Source organism: Sapajus apella, unplaced genomic scaffold (assembly GCF_009761245.1).
Source record: "Sapajus apella isolate SASKATOON/1434 unplaced genomic scaffold, GSC_monkey_1.0 scaffold46, whole genome shotgun sequence".
NCBI classification, from domain to species: domain Eukaryota; kingdom Metazoa; phylum Chordata; class Mammalia; order Primates; family Cebidae; genus Sapajus; species Sapajus apella.
Window position 1 is genome coordinate 11,099,422 of NW_022436986.1, and position 17,387 is coordinate 11,116,808.

General features: G+C 44.6%; 1 protein-coding gene across 3 annotated transcripts in view; it reads right to left on the minus strand.

Annotated features, from left to right (window-relative positions):
- Positions 1-17,387, minus strand: part of ABCA1 (ATP binding cassette subfamily A member 1) — a 154,951-nt gene that overhangs the window by 96,966 nt on the left and 40,598 nt on the right. For all 3 annotated transcript variants that reach the window (XM_032240240.1, XM_032240242.1, XM_032240241.1), the window contains exons 4-5: positions 12,407-12,548; positions 10,495-10,613 (exon numbers count right to left, since the gene is read on the minus strand). In XM_032240240.1, coding sequence (XP_032096131.1) covers positions 10,495-10,613; positions 12,407-12,548 — 261 coding nt within the window. The remainder of the gene's footprint in view (positions 1-10,494; positions 10,614-12,406; positions 12,549-17,387) is intronic.

Genomic DNA, 17,387 nt, shown 5'->3' on the forward strand with positions numbered 1-17,387 from the left:
GTTGAGGAGATGGTGTTTGTCCCCTCCTAAGGATGCAGCAACAAGGCACCATCTTGGAAGCAGACAGAAGCCTTCACCAGACACCAAACCTGCCAACACCTTGATTTTGGGATTTCCCAGCCTCCAGAACTGTGAGAAATAAATTTCTATTGTGTATCAATTACCCAGTCTCAAGAATTCCCTTCTAACAGCACAAACAGAATAAGACAATACCCATGACTTACTGGGAGGAGGGAAGGTGGGAGAGGTTACTGGAAGCCCCTAGAATGAGGATTGAAGACCCTGAATGGTAATAAATCACCCAAAGAGCCAGTGCAGCCCCAGAGGGAAAAGATGACCAGGGCGTAGAAGGGCACAATCTGCCTGGCTTTGAAGCTCAGAAGGAGATGGAAGGTAACACTATGACGCAACATTGACCCAAATGAATTTTGGACCTGAACAGAAAGAGAAGAAGAAACAAAGAAGCAACATCACGAAAAGCAAGAAGACAGCTGAGAAGAAAACTCTGCCTGAAGACCAGAGAGGCAGAAAGATGAGACAGGATGCCTGGAGGACAAAAGGAGTGAAGAGAAACAGGAAAGACTTCCTCAAACAGAAGGAGCAGAGAGAAGAAAAGAGAGCTTGAGGCATTCAGTTCTCAAGGATGAGCAGGTCTCTCACCGAAAAAATGGACCAGACACTTCAAACACCACACAACATGGGACTAGAATCAGCCTGAAGAGGCCTGAGAAGTCCAGGCACAAAGACAAACCGAAAAAAGATGAGTTTACGAGTTAGGGATGAGATTCTTCCTAAGGCTGGTCTAAGGAAGAATCTATGTTAACATGCACAATATATAAATAGTTTAATTTTTTTTCTAACTTTTATAATTAACAAAATGGATTAAGGGACACAGTAGTGCTTTGTGGGCATAGAAAAGTGATTCATATTTACCAAGCATTAGGCACACTACCAGTATTGTTTTCCAGAATCTTGAAAAATAGCTTATAAGGGCCGGGTGCAGTGGCTTATACCTGTAATCCCAGCACTTTAGGAGGTCAAGGAGGGTGGATCAAAAAGTCAGGAGTTTGAGACCAGCCTGTCCAAGATAGTGAAACCCCATCTCTACTAAAAATATAAAAATTTGCCATGCACGATGGCAGGCACCAATAATCTCAGCTACTTGGGAGGCTGAGGAAGGAGAATCACTTGCACCTGGGAGGTGGAGGTTATAGTGAGCTGAGATCATACCACTGCACTCCAGCCTGGGCAGTAGCACGAGACTCCATCTCAAAAAACAGCTTATAAGGAAAGGTATTATTATGGTTATTCCCATTTTTCAAATGAGGAAACAGATCTGGAGAATATCTTACTCAGGGTCATAGGACAAACAAGTGGTAAATTTGAACCCAAACAGCTTTGACTGCAAAGCTTTGGTTCTTTCCACTATATCAGCAATTTAATGTTTTTAAAATGCTTCATCACGATTTTGGCCTCAAAAGCTGGGGAAGGCACCTATGCTTCCTAACGTTGGAATAAGCAACATGGCAGCATGGTGTGGGGAGAAAATACTGAGCCTGGGAGTCAGACAGACCCCCATTCAATTTACAGCTCTACTCTGTAACCTTGGGCAAGAGACATTTTCCCTTTGAGCCTCAGCTTCCTCACCAATGAAATAGAGATAATAATACCAATCTGCCCCTAGTAGTGCTGTTTGCAGCTTTCTATGTAATAATATATTAGAAATGCAAAATGGCATCATTATCCGGTGCAACTTAGTCTGTGGAACAGTGTCACTCTGAGATTGCTTTTGGTACCTCAATACAATAGTGGCCAGAGGACCAGAAATGGGAAAGCTTTCAATGAAAAGCAAACTGGACTCCCAAGTTGCCCTTTGCCACCCACAGGCTATATAAACCTTACGCTGGAAAAGCAGGAAACATGCAACACAGTTCTTGATGTTAACAATTCAAAACTTTTCAAGACAGTCTGATATTTGTGGGGGGTACATGCTGTTCTGTAATCGAACGCAATTGTGTTTTCTATTCCTGTCTGAGTAAAGCTGACCTTTGATCTGATTTAGTTCAAGCAATATTTCAACACTGCAGTAGAGCACTGTACCCTACCCCCACCTGCTTACAGCCCATCTGGGGCCAGGCCCTGGCCCTGATGGAAATCAAGAACCTGGGTTCTGGGATGCAGCCTGGCTTTGACAGGTCTGGGAAAACTCATGGCACGTGGAAAGGTTTCAAAATATAAAATTCTAAGGCCTCAAATCAAAACTTTTGACAAGTGCATACACACAGAACGTACATTGCAATCACCTAAAGATTTCAAAGAATTTCCATTTTAATGACATAATGTTGACACGTGTCACCAGATCTCCCAACAAGATGACACACTGGGGGCCCACAAGGACAGAAAATATAGTCTGAGGCTGCAACCTCAACTGTAGTGGCTGCCTGAATGGGTGAGGGGGTTCGGACGGAAAATGAGAAGTGGCTGTGAGTCACAGGATGTTCTTTCTAGACGGGCCTTGGGAAACATTCCATCCGAGCCTGAAGCCAGGAAATGGAGGAAATCTGGCATTTCTTTCGGAAGCCCTCTTGTCTCCTTTCTCATCCCTGCCAGCCCATGCCCCATGTCCTGTGACTTTAAGGAAGCTTCTGGCTACCCAGAGCTTCTCTCTTTAGGATATAAACAACAACAGAGCATGAGAAACTGGAATTTTGGTCCCAGTACTGCCCCTTGCCAGCTGTACTTCCTTAGGTAAGTTACTTGGCCTCTCTGAACTTCAGCTCCTTCATGTGTGTAGCCCCTACATTTTATGATGATTGTAAAAATGCAGTGAGTAAAGAACATGCCTGGTACCTGTGATGGGCCAGGCACTGTTCTGAGTGCTTCCCCTTATTAGTCCATAATTTGCCACAACAGTCCTGAGAGAGGTACTATCGTTGTCCCATTTTGGGGAAACTAAGGCACAGAGATGTTAGGGTATTATCCAAGTTTATACAGCTGATAGGCAGCAAGCCAGGATTTGAACCCAGGCAATCTGGCTGTCAAGTCTGTTCTCTTAACAGCAAATTGTACTTCCCAGGGAATATTTACGAGATGTTCGTTTTCTACCCACTTCCCTCAACTCCCTGCCACAGTCAACTATCTTGCCATGTCACCAAAGCCCCCCTGCCCCCGGGAACTCATGTCTTTTTGATTTTCAAAAATCAAAGCAGAATCAAAGGTCCACTCCAATGAGTTCTTAGTATTACCAGTAAATCCAGTAGCCTTTGGGCATGACCCTTTTCCCTAAGTAAACATAACCCTGGGGACTAATTTCCAAAAAGTATTTGTCAGAGCCATTATCAGAAAGGCCAAACAAGCTGCGCGCAGTGGCTCGCGCCTGTAATCCCAGCACTTTGGGAGGCCGAGGCACCTGACTTCAGGAGTTCAAGACTAGCCTGGCCAATGTGGCGAAACCCTGTTTCTACTAAAAAGTACAAAAATTAGCCAGGCGCGGTGGCGAGTGCCTATAATCCTAGCTACTCGAGAGGCTGTGGCAGGCAGAATCACTTGAACCCAGGAGGCAGAGGTTGCTGTGAGCTGAGATCGCACCATTGCACTCACTGTAGCCTGACAACAGAGTGAGACTCCAGCTCAAAAAAAATAAAATAAAATAAAAAGCCAAACAAGCCAGATCCATGCCATGAACATATGAGAAGTGGCAGCTGAGCCACTGACTCCACACAAAAGTCGACTTGAAGGGAGAGAGAAAATCCAGACCCAAGTCAGGATGGCAGGCTGTTCCCCCAGATCTCTCTGCCAGTCCTGTCCCTTTCCACCCCTTGACCTCAGCAAGGTGACATGTCCTCCAAAGAGGTCATCTCCAGCCCAGTGACAAAATGACCAAATCCATGTAAGCTTCAGAGAGCTCCACATCCTGAAAAAAAAAAAGGGCATTGCAGAAGCCCCCAAATCAGGAGCCACAGCAGGCTAGTCCTCACTGGAGGTGACCAAGATAAGGAACTCCAGGTCATGGCAGAGAACCATGTAGAATGTGTGCTATTCAAATCAAATCAGAACAGCTCTCATGGAGAATGCCATTCACATGGACTGCGGTGTATATGGACCCCCAGAAACGTGTGACTTGTCAGCACTAGGTGCAGCTTGAAAGCCATCCCTACCTGTTCTAGCCAAACTCAGCAGGTCTAGAAAATGATCTTTGAAGTCCCACAAAGCACTCACTGGGCTTCTGGAGTTATAAGGCACTGCTGTGGCCATAACTTCAGACAGAGCAAAACACCTGCAGAGCTAAGATCTTGACTCAGAAGTTGCTGAGTTCCATGTACAGTGGAGAGAGGCTACCTGGCTTCCAGCCAAACCACAGAATCCACAGCCCTGCCCACACCACTTGGGTCAAACTAGCTAAAAAAAAAAAAGATGGATAATTTCCATAGGATGCCCCATAAGTCTAGAAATTGTTTCTAGACCAGCATGAGCAATGGCAAGGCTGAGGGAATAGCTATGGGGGATGTAGCAGTGGACACAGGCCTCGCTAAGTGTGGAAATGGGGCACAGAGGGGAGCTGGGGAACTTCTGAGAGGGGATGTGAGGATAGCCTACCCCAGGAAGGCAAGAGGCTTCAGCACATGCACTTCCCAACTACAAGCCAAGTAGCAAGTCCCAACCACCACATGGAGGCACCTGCTCAAGAGAGGACTGTGTCCACAGTGCAGCCTGGAGTTGAGTGAGAGTCTGTAGTCAACATTTCAGGATATGGGAGAGGAGCAGGCCTTGGGACCAAGTGAATGTCTGAGCGGAAATGTTCAGTAGGAAGCAGACTAATGAATCCATTAGGTATCACTAAGCAACACATTTTCAGTAGCTGAAAAGGAAATGCATAGTAAAAATAAGACAGCAAAGGGTCACCTTCTCCAGCCCAGACTTGATTCTCAGCAGCAACAACCCATCAGAAAGGCCTTAGCTTGGGCCAGTCTGCTGCTCACGCCACCTGAAAATGCTAGATTCACCGGAAAGGGGGCACAGTGATGGCAGGTGGCTTGGAGTGGGGAGTGAGGAAGACTCCAGGGGAAGGGAGGAAGCTTTGGAAGGGGAGCAGTGCTTCTTGCCCCACCATGCCCTGGCAGGAGCAGATGCAGGTGGGGTCCTGAGGCTGACATAATTTGGTAGGGGACTCTTTTAAAAAAAAAAAAAAAAAGAATTTTTTTTTAAAATCCTACTTTTGCAAACTTTACAAAAACATACCACTGTGTAAACATATTGCTAAGACCCCCAGAGAGAACCTTGAAAGGGACTATGATAAATAATGTATTTTTAGCTTCCCAGTAAATCTACTTTAGGCCTCTGGGCTGATGGCTGCCCTTCTAGTAAAGTTCTGGGGGGTAATTTTATGAAAGAAAGAAGGCCAAGACGTTTTGAAGAACTTCTGTCATCATTATATTTGTAGGCTCTGTTGACCTGGGTTCACACAAGGGGATAAATTATAAAATACATTTTTTAAAGCACTTTTATTTGACCCTCACAATACCCTGTGAAGGACAGGTATTTTATTTTCTCTCACCTTCATCCCACAAAGAGTCACTAATGACTTACCATGCCCCCACTACCATGCTGAGGCTTGGGACAGAACCACGGACAAGGCCCCCACCCTGCCCTCAAGGGGCTACAGTCTAGCGGACAGCTGACATCCTGGGTAGTCCCAGGTGATCCCCCATCCAAACACTAACCAAGTTTCTGGCCTGAAGTATTTTCTGGTTGTTTCATCAAAGTTCCAATCTCGAGGCAAAGAAACTTGAGGCCAGAAAGGCTGAACAAATGGCAAAGGCCAGTCAGCCAGCCAGGAACAGAAGGGGAAGTAAAGCAACTTGAATTTATTACGTGTCAACTGTGGGCTATGAGCTTAGCTATCAGTCATCCACAGACATCATCTAATTTAATGCTCAGTGACCCTCAGGGCAGCTAATCTTTAGGTAAACTCTGGGCCAGAAAGAATCAACACATGACCACAGTTCACATATAATGAGGGATGGAGCATGGATTTCTTCCCAAAATGAACCTAACAAAGCTCCAAACTCTTACTCTTATACCAGTGTTTTCCAATCTTCAATCATTTACAAACTACTCTTACAGGTTTTACCATAGTCACGTAAAATTATGTTTCTTTTGAATTAACTTTAATTATTTTATTCCTGTTGAACATCTTCCTAAGCAATAATTTCCATGAAATTGCAACTTTATGTGGGTTAAAATCAAAAGTTCTCATCTACATACTACCTAAAATCATGCCAGACGCCATACAAAACTCACCCATAGAAACACTCATATCTGCCAGTCTGCAAAAATGCAGACATGTCCCTTTCCCTAGGGTTTCTGAGAATTCACCCAATTTTTACATCTGATTTGCAGTCATCATAGGAATTTAAGATGAATGAATGCTTCTCGCACTGCCTTGAAAACATTAATTTAGCCACCACTCAACTTGTGTGCCTGTACTCTGGTTTAGGAAGAAAATACTAAAATGTCTAAAAGGTTCCAGTGATAAGAAAAGCGTGTGAGGCACCTCTGAAAGACTTCCTCCTTGGATTTCTTATTAGCAAGATTTCAAGGATAATTAAAAGATTTGTCCATGGTTTAATTCCTGAAATGGGAATTCTTCCCAGTTGGAAGATTATTAAAACGGCGCAATAGAGCACTACGGATGGAGAACTGCCTGAAGCAGCAGGGGGTTTAGCTGTGATTTATTCCCAGCATATCCCTTCCGTGGTTGTGTAGACTTGGGACAGTCACTTCCCTCTTCTGGCTCAGGTTCTTCTCTAGGATAGAAATCCCATATGGAAAGCGGCCATATTTGTTTTGTACACCTCTGTGTCTCGGCACTTAGAATAGTGATTGGCATAAAGGAGACGCTCAATAAATACTGGTTGAAAAACTGAATCAACTCATTTATCTATAAATGAACTAACAGGTCTCTAAGGTCTCTTCCAATAAGTGGAAATAAAATAATGCTCTACCCAAGGAAATCATGAGAGTATTTGAGTAGAGACCTCCATATCTACAAATCATCCATGGATAGTCCGATGAATTTAGCAGATACAAACTGAAGGAAAGAATAAGACAAACTTTCCAGCTGGATCACAGACGCAGGAGCCCCGTGGCCTAGCACTGACTACAACATAGCCCTAAGTGGTAGCATCCACAGGGGATGTTAGTCTCCACTGGACTGATCCAAGCTTCAAGTCTTTGTCCCACAGTTATCAATGACTTGAATGAGGCCAAAGAGAGTTTTTATCCCATTTCTAGATGACAAGAAAGAAGTAGCAGATATAATACATGGCAAAATCAGAATCTAAAACAGTTTTGGGAGGATGAGATGGTATAGGGAATCCAAAAATGTAAAATAGAAAAAAAGAAATTTTCCCTTTAGTTCAAAAAGCCAATAATACAACAAAGAAATTAGAACAAGTAACTTGCAATTCTGCATATGTAAAATAATTGCGATTTTGTTTGAGTGCATGTGGAATATGAGTCAACGAGGTGACGTAAATGCCAAAATGCCTAATGCAATCTCAGATTGCATTAACAGAAATGTAGCACTCAGAACACAGAAGGCAAAAATCCCTTTCTCTTCTGTGCCAGATACTTTTGTAATTTCCAGTAAACTTCAAGAAGCACATAGACACACTGAAACACAACCAGAGGAGACGCAGAAATGGGAAGGAAAAGAGGAAAGGAGGCCATTTCACCTAAAAAATCATGGACTTTGGGAAAATAGGGGGGAAAAAACAAAACACAAGAGCTGTCTTCAAATATTTAAGAAAAACAGAATTAGACTTGTTCTCTAGAAAGCATAACAGGGTAGTGAATATTTTCTAACAATTAGAGCTGTCAACACCCAGAATGAGCTACATAGTGAGAGGTAGGTCCCCGCCCTGGGAAGGTGGGTGTGTGGTAAAGGAGGTGAATGAGGACAAAGCTCCAAACCAGATCAGCTTCAAGGATCCTCCCAGCCCTGAAAGAGGCAGGAGGGCTAAGCTCATCACACTGTGATGGGGTGTCAGCGCAGATAAACACAGGCCTCTAAGTCAGGTTCCAGACTAACATACCCTAGTCTCAGCTTCTCTCTGAAATCGACAGAGTGCTATTCACAATCAGCAAAAGTCAGCCAAGTGCAATGGCTCAGGCCTGTAATCCCAGGCCTTTGGGAAGCTGAGGCAGGAAGATCACTTGAGCCCAGGAATTCACAGCTGCAGTGAGCTGTAAGTGCACCATTGCACTCTAGCTAGAAAGAGAACTTGTCTCTAAAAAAATTAAATTAAAAATAAAAATAAATTTAAACAAATAAATAAAATAATTAAATAAAAACAAAATTAGTAAGAAGTTACTGATTTCCTGTAGGAAAAGGCAGCGTTTCTGTGCATTTCCCCCTATACTGAAGCCTGTTTTGTGCTGCAAGACAAGCAAAGAAAGAAGGAATTTCAGAAACAGCTGCAGGGCAGAAAAGGGGACATACTGAGTGAACAATGAGATGTGAAGCAAGCACCCACATAATAATACACTCAAAATCTAAGGGGCCTTCTCTCCTCAGAGCTGCGGACACAACTGTAGGGTTTTTGGATACAGATTTGGCCTCTCTTCTCCACCTAACTCATGTCTCCAGCTTCTCAAAGAAGAAAACTAGTAGTGTCTTAAGGCGGTCTCTTCCACCAAGATCTGAATGTCTGCTTGACAGCTTACCCCCGTCAGCCAGTCTGTTTCAACAAACTGAAAGGCAGAAGAACAAGGCCAAGTGCTCAGAAATGCATTGCTGTCTTACAAGAACACTGGATCTCATTTATTGGAAATCTCCTATGTGTCAGACACTGCCTTAGGTTTTATATTTTATATTTCAAGTTAGCTGTTATTTTATAGTTGAGGAAATTAAGGCTGAAGGGTTAAATGGCTTGGTTGAGATGCCACCACTCCAAAAAAATTATAATTCATATTCACTAAGTGCTTCCTAGGTGCCAAATGCTGTTTTTAAGCAATTACATGTTTTATTTCATTAACAGATAAGAAGAGGTGGCTGAAAGGGTGCTAACTAACTTATTCACAAAGTCATGCAGCTACAAGGTAATGTGTGCCAGCACTCTTTCCTTGGCACCATACTGTCTCTTGGTACAGAGGTAAAGGAACTATCCCCAGCTCTGCCTCTGCTCAACCAGCAGCGGCTCTCCAGTAAATAAGGAAGGACTGAGTCTTGGAGACAGCTACCTCTCTGTCTCCTACACCAGATGAAAAACGCATGTGCAAAACCAGGGCCTGCAGGTCAAGGAAACGGCAACCAGATGGCCTGGCCTCCAGCCAGGAGTGGTCTAAGTGGAAGCTCCAAGCATAGCCATATCTCTCTCTGCTGTGAAGCACCACCTCCTCCATGCCACCCCCAAGACAGCTTTGCTTTGTCATCAGGTCCCACATTGCCCATTACCTCTTTTCCTGCCTAAGGAAAGCACAGTTCTTCACGCCTTTAAAAAAAAAAAAAAAAGCTCAAATCTGAGTCTGGTTAAACTCTAGAACTTTACCATTTCTCCTTTTGCCAAATGGAAAACAAATTGGTTTCGGCAAAGGCCAGCCAACTCCATCCCTCCCAAAACACCAAACGGAATAAAAAGCACTTCCCTGGAGCAGCGGCAGTCATTGGCCCATGATGGGGAAGAGTAATTTATCACTGACATTGTTTAGAACCACCGGCACATGGTAATAATAAAATCCAGACCAACGTTTATTGGCTTCGTTATTGCTTCTGCATTCTCTACAGACCATGCACGGGCCATTACTGGCCGCACTCAGCCAATTGCTCCTACCAGCAGCCTTTGTCCCCTTGTCAGGCCACTGCCTAAAGACTGCTCTGATGCTATGGCAGCCAATGCTTCAGTCAGCAAATGCCCGCTCCTCAGACACTTTCTAGATGGCATGCAATAAATTGCCTGGATACTTACCAGATCAGAGGTAAAGATTCCCCTTTTTAAAGACAACAAGTTCATATGTCCATCAGACTAACTGAAATGACTAGGGCAAAATGAATTGCATTCTCTTTTTAGAAATAAATGCTTAACTTTCACTTATCCATATCAAGTTACAACTTTAATTGCTCTTATATGCACAGAAATACTCTGTCTATAAATCTGTCCATTCACTGCAACCACATGACCAACTCCAAAAAAATGCAGTTGGCAGCAATCTGCACCCCTACGTGTCCCTAAGGCCAAGTCTGTGATATTCTTCTCTGGGGACTTTTGTTCTGTCTTCCCAGAGGAGATTAATACATCACTGTCTGTGGCAACTAGCTCCTCCAGTTTTTTCACCAATGTCTCCTGCAGAGGCACCCTACAAGCCAGTCACCAAGGAGAAAAACCACATAGGGAAAGATCTAATGGGAACGAGCCCCAGACACCTGGGCTACTCTCTTTCCCTGGTGCAGGTCAATTTCCAATTATAAACCGATGCAGAGAGGTTTTTGCTTACTTGAGCCAGAATTCTTGATCTGCTGTAATGTTCTCAGGACTTTGCGCATGTCCTTCATGCTGGTGTCTTTCTGGCTATATAAAAGAAGCCTCCGAGCATCTGAGAACAGGCGAGACACACTGTGAAGGGTGCAAGACAAGGAGAAAGGCTCTAGTTAAGCCAACCGCCTCTGCTGCTTTATAAAAGTGACTGCCAAAGTGCACAAGACTCAGCCTGGCTTCCAGGTCCTCCACAGGCTGGCTCCGGCCCACTCCCACGGCTCCCCGCACCCAGCTCCATTCATCACCGTGTTCCCTCCCCCACCCATCATCACTGCCCCAAACGCCCTTCTCCGCTGCTCTACACACCCAAATCTTACCACCCTTCAAGGGCCAGCTCATCATGTGTGTGCACACACACGCATGCACACATACGCATGCACACACATGCCCCCAGGGCCGCCTTCTCCATGAGGCACAGTAGCCTCAGTGCCTGGGCCTGGAATACTCTTAAAAGCATATTCAAATGTTTTAATTTATTTTAAAAGCATAATTAAAAGTTAATACACTAAAAATGTATACATAATAATGAATCTGGCCTGGATTATATTCATCTTTATACCAATGCAGTCATGAAATACAATCTTCATATTTTTGTATGAAAGGGGCCCATGAAGGCTACAAAGCCAGTCTAGGGTCCCTGACCATGACAGTGTGGCCCTGTCTGCCCCAGCTGCAGCTTCCTCAGGGCTGTCTTCGGTCACATCCCAGAGTCCTTCGTCCATCCTCACTCACATCCTCAATGTCTCATTTGGGAGACACTTATTATGCCCATACTTATGTCCGAGCCCTAAAGCCAAGAGCCAGGAATACAAAGGGAAAGGGGTAGCATCCTGCTTTGCTCAAGGAGCTCATGCTCAGGGGACAAAGATCTGTAGACATTGTAGTCTGATGGGGCAGTAACAGAGGTGAGAGAGGTGATCTGATGCAGAGAAGACAGACCGCCCCTAGCCTTGGCTGTCAGCTCCTTATGGGCAAGAACCCTTCCAGTGTGCATCTCTGTGCCAGCCCCTCCCCCTTAGCTCCTAGAACCAGACCATTCAGATGCACAGTAAACATCTGCTGAATGATATCAGTAACAATGGACAGTATATTCCAAAATAATTAGCAGACAGGACTTCAAATGTTCCCAATATACAGAAATGATAAATACTCAGCCAGGCACAGTGGCTCACGCCTGTAATCCCAGCACTTTGGGAGGTGCAGATAAACACAGGCCTCTAAGTCGGGTTCCAGACTGACATACCCTAGTCTCAGCTTCTCTCCAAAATCGGCAAGAGTGCTATTCACAATCAGCAAAAAGTCGGCCAAGTGCAATGGCTTGTGCCTGTAATCCCAGGCCTTTGGGAGGCTAAGGCAGGAAGATCACTTGAGCCCAGGAATTCACAGCTGCAGTGAGCTGTAAGTGCACCACTGCACTCTAGAGCAGATCACCTGAGGTCAGGAATTCAAGACCAGCTCTGCCAACATGGTGAAACCCTGTCTCTACTAAAAATACAAAAATTAGCCCTATGTGGTGGCACGTGCCTATAATCCCAGCTACTCGGGAGGCTGAGGCAGGAGAATCGCTTGAACCTGGGAGGTGGAGGTTGCAGTGAGTTGAGATCGTGCCATTGCACTCCAGCTTGGGTAACAAGAGCGAAACTCCATCTCAAAAAAAAAACAAACAAAAAAAAAACGGATAAATATTCGAGGTGATGGTTACTCCAAATACCCCAAATTCTCCCATTCCTCATTCTGTAGACTGTATCACACAAGAATTTACAAAAGCAACTTCACTTAAATCCAGCCATTCAAAATTCTCCAGAGGACATGAAGAGAAGGTAAAGGATTAGCTGACAAGTTTGGGAAAGAAAACCTGATCTGATACTTACATGGATTTGTTAAAGTTTCCAACAACTCCAGGAGCCTCCCCCGGAGTCGGGTAACGGAAACAGGGATTGTTGGCATTACAGATAATCCCCTGAACCCAAGGAAGTGTTCCTGCAGAGGGCATGGCTTTATTTGGAAAGTGGCCTGTTGAAATTGAGGAGCAGAAAAACACAGGAAGACACATTAGTTCTCTGAAGCGATTTTGAGACTCCACTTATACAATGCTTCATGCCAAGTCTGTCTGTCCCATTCCCCACATCCCAGAAACCTGTCTCTTCTGAATAAATCTGACTCTCAGTTGGAAACTTGGCCTCGGGTGCCATTCTTAATCTAGTGGACATCATATGTAGAACAGGGTTCATGACACCGGCATTGGAGAAGTGATGAGAGGGGTCCGAAACAGAAAGTCCCTGGCGTCCTTAGCTCCTCTTCGACAGCCAGCCTCAGCTCTCAAACACAGAGGGACCTTGGGGATACCTGCCCTAAGCCTATTTTTTCATACTTTAAGGAGGAAACTATGGTAATATAAAGTGGGCAGGACGTGGTGGCTAACACCTGTAAATCCCAGCACTTTGGGAGGCCAAGGTGGGCGGATCACCTGAGGTCAGGAGTTCGAGATCACCCTGGCCAACATGGCAAAACCCCATCTCTACTAAGCATACAAAAATTAGACAGGCTTGGTGGTGGCACCTGTAATCCCAGCTACTCAAGAGGCTGAGGCAGGAAAATCACTTGAACTCAGGAGGTGGAGGTTGCAGTGAGCCAAGATTGTACCACTTCACTCCAGCCTGGGCGACGAGAGTGAAACTCCATCTCAAAAAAAATAAATGTGACTGACAAAGAACACCGACAGAGTCAGCTGGCACGACTGGGAGTAGAACCCCCATCTCCAAGGTCCTAATCTAAGCCCCTTCCTTTCACCTGCGGTTAGACTGGAGTCTAGCTCTTCTCAAACCCCTCTGCTACTCTCCTCAGTTGGCCAAAGATTTGCCAGTCTCACCTCCTCTGCCAGCTCTAAAGTGCCACAAGGGCACCTGAAAAACACGTGGGCTTGGGGTCTGATGACATCCGTGAAGCCTCGGGTGTTCTGTTGTTGTAATTGTTTTTCACTCATCAAAACAATGAGGCCCCAAGCACTAGGTCATCTTCTTGCTCTCCTCTTTCTTTCTTTTTTACAAGTTTCTTACCAAAAAGATGACGGGACATATTTGGGCTTGGTTCTGGGATTCAGTTTGGCACAGTTTGGTCTGTGGCCATAATACATGGATGCTGCTTATGAGGATTAAGATTAATGGGTCCTGGACCAGGGGCTCTTAACCCAAGGACCTGTTAATGTGTGGAAAGAAACGCCAGAGAGCCAGCTTTCATCATATTCTCAGGGCTATCGGTGACCCCCGTAGAGTTCAGTTATCAAGAACCACAGCCTAGGTGGTGAAAAACAAGCAGCTTCACAGGCTTTGGGGTCAAACCAATTGGAATTCACATCCAGTCCCTACAGCTTGCTAAGCAGCAACTTCAGCCAAGTCACTGACCCCATACCCTCAGTTTTCTCATCTGTAAAATGGTGAAAAAATACAATTAACTTCACAGAGTTGTGGTGAGCATCACAAGAGGTCTTGCAGGCAAAGCATTTTTGCAGAGTATCTGGTGCAGGACAAAGGGTCAACAAATGGGCCTGTGGGAATTTTCCAGGCACTGTGGGAGTGAATCTACCACAGCACCTGCTCTGCTGTTGCCCAGCAGGAAAGCTCCTTGTATCTCACAGCTACTACCTCCCTCCCAAGTGGGAACCTTTTTATTTTCATGCAAATGGACTGAGTCTCCCCAGAAGTTAACCCAAAGTCAGGACTTGCTGCACTTTGCATTTCAATATAGGGTCTTTCTTTCTCTTCTATCCATATTCCAACCAGAGAGACAACATCCAAAGCAAGGATGTGACAAGACCGGATGACTGTGGCCATCCTCTGCGGGGACTCTGGCCTATTGAACATTTACTCAGTTAATCTTCCTATCTTCCTGTTAATGGTTCAAGGAAAACCAAACAAGGTCCCTTGCCTAAGTCAGCTGCTCTTCAGGGAGATTTATGTAACCCAACCAAATACTGGAAGGACCAAAAGATTCTCCCCTTTCAACGCCAGGAGATAGTGGCACTGTAAACAGAGTGGCACAGGTGAAAAGCAGCATAGGGCAGTGATGGTGAAGGTATTTCAGGTTATCTCTTAGTAGGGGTGGCAAAGGCCTTTCCTTGAACGTTGTGCCCCACCCTATTTGCAAACAAAAGTAGGATCAGGACTAGGCAGTGGTACACAGGAAGACAGGTACATAGCATAATGGACTCCCAGGACCCAGGGAAGTTTTTAAGACCTTGACAACTCTGGTTTGAACTGAGAAAGATTTACAGAGAAGAATTTTACATCAGTTTTTTGTTCCTAAGGACAAGATACCTCTTCAAGTTTCACCGAAACTTTTAACTCTGCTCTTCCAGCTAGGTCCCTAGAGGGTGATAAGAACAGAAGGTACAGTTGCAAGAGGTGCATGGATGTGGCCAGGAAGAGTGGTGCATGCCTGTAGTCTCAGCCACTTGGGAGGCTGAGGCAGGAGGATCACTTGAACCTGGGGGGCGGAGGTTGTAGTGAGCTGAGATCACGCCACTGCACTGCAGCCTGAGTGACAGAGTAAGACTCTGTCTCAAAAAAAAAAAAAAAAAAAATGCATAGATGTAAGGAAAAGTCTCATTTATTCATTTACCATCTATATATACAAGAATTTCAGAACCTCTCTGAAAATTTGTGATCTGGAGTCAGAGGAATCCAGGTTAAAACTCAACAACTTGCCCAAGATCACAACCTCGGTGAATGGCAGGGGCAGGATACAAACAAACCCCAACTTCTCTGATGCCAAAGACATTTGCTGTTTCCACTGCACCATCCTGTCTGCTTGTAATCATTCCAGAAAGAAAAGCCTAGTAGATGAAAAAACGGAGTTTGCCCTTGAAACATGTACTTCAGTGGGGCTTGGTATAATGCCTAAATAAAACCTAATATGTATTTGTTCATCAATCAAAAAAATCTCTTTGGGGTTCCAAAAGAGAAAACAGAATTATCTGACAGGCATATAAATTTGAGTATAAATTTCAGTTTACGCTATTTTTTTTTTGAGATACAGTCTCATTCTGTCACCCAGGCTGGAGTGCAATGCCACGATCTAGGCTCACTGCAACCTCGGCCTCCCAGGTTCAAGCGATTCTCCTGCCTCAGCCTCCCCAGTAGTTGGGATTACAGGCATGTGGCACCACACATGCCTAATTTTTGTATTTTTAGTAGAGACTAGGTTTCACCATGTTGGTCAGGCTGGTCTCGAACGCCTGACCTCAACTGATCCAGCCACCTCAGCCTCCCAAAGTGCTGGGATTACAGGCTTAAGCCATTGCACCTGGCCCGCTCTTTTCTTTTTTGGTGAAATCAGGAAATCATGTCTAAGAAAATGTTTCTTGAGGGTGGGTGGGTGTGTGTGGGTGTGTGTGTGTGTGTTTAATATAACTATGTGTGATGTGCATTAGAAAATTTGAAAGTATATAACTGTTGCTATGTATTGTGAGAAAGATGGGACCAGGCCAAGAAACACAATTAGAAGGTGACCCAGGCCCAATTACTCTCCTGGAAGAACAGTATCTCATAAGCCTGTAGGTCTCGTAGGGGTATGGACAGAACTGCTTAGCAGTAGGAAAAATCACAGGGCAGTGAAACTGAAGTCCCAGCTAAACCTCCCACGTAAATGTTGATCCCTTAGATTTGGCCATTTCTGCTGTGTCAATCCACCCACTGAGCCCAGCCCTAAGAGAAAGACTGTGATTGTAGGCCGGGCATGGTGGCTCACGCCTGTAATCCAAGCATTTTGGAGGCCAAGGCAGGTGGATCACCTGAGGTTGGGAGTTCAAGACCAGCCTGACCAACATGGTGAAACCCCGTCTTTAAAAAAAAAAAAAAAAAAGAGAGAGAAAGACTGTGATTGTAAGAGGACACACTAACAACAATAATATGAGGTAGGTATTACTATTCCCTTTTTAAAAGAAGCTTAAATCACTTGTCCAAGGTCATATGCTTAGTGAATGCTGACACTAGAATTCATGCCCAGATAACTTGACATCTGGAGCTTGTGTTCTTAGCCACTACTACATTTTCTATGCTCACTGTAAAGGCCGTCATCAAATTACATGATTGACAGTCAGATGATCTGAGTTGCACTTCATCTCTACCTCTTATTAGATGTGTGAGCTTGGGCAAGTCCTGCCCCTTCCAAACCCCAACTTATCATAAAACTAAGGCAATTTAATAATTATAATAAAGACTACTATTCGAGGTTGTTATGAGAATAAAATTAAAAAAAATAGTAAAACTGAGAAGTTCTATACAAATGCTGCTTAAAATTACGTGTTCCATGATTTGCAACTGTGTGATTAAGACATCATGCATATGGAGGCCGGGCGCGGTGGCTCAAGCCTGTAATCCCAGCACTTTGGGAGGCCGAGGCGGGTGGATCACGAGGTCAAGAGATCGAGACCATCCTGGTCAAAATGGTGAAACCCCGTCTCTACTAAAAATACAAAAAATTAGCTGGGCATGGTGGTGCGTGCCTGTAATCCCAGCTACTCAGGAGGCTGAGGCAGGAGAATTGCCTGAACCCAGGAGGCGGAGGTTGCGGTGAGCCGAGATTGCGCCATTGCACTCCAGCCTGGGTAATATGAGTGAAACTCCGTCTCAAAAAAAAAAAAAAAAAAAGACATCATGCATATGGAAAAGACTAGGTGTTAAGGTATTATCTTAAATGTGCTTTTAATCACCACTTTCTAAAATTATCAGTAAGGTTAATTTATTTTCATGATTTAAAATGTGTAAAAGAGATGTTGGCTATTGTTATAATTACAATGATCACCATTCACTAGGACTGAAAATAGTCTCCTGAGTTCATGCCTTATCAAAAAAT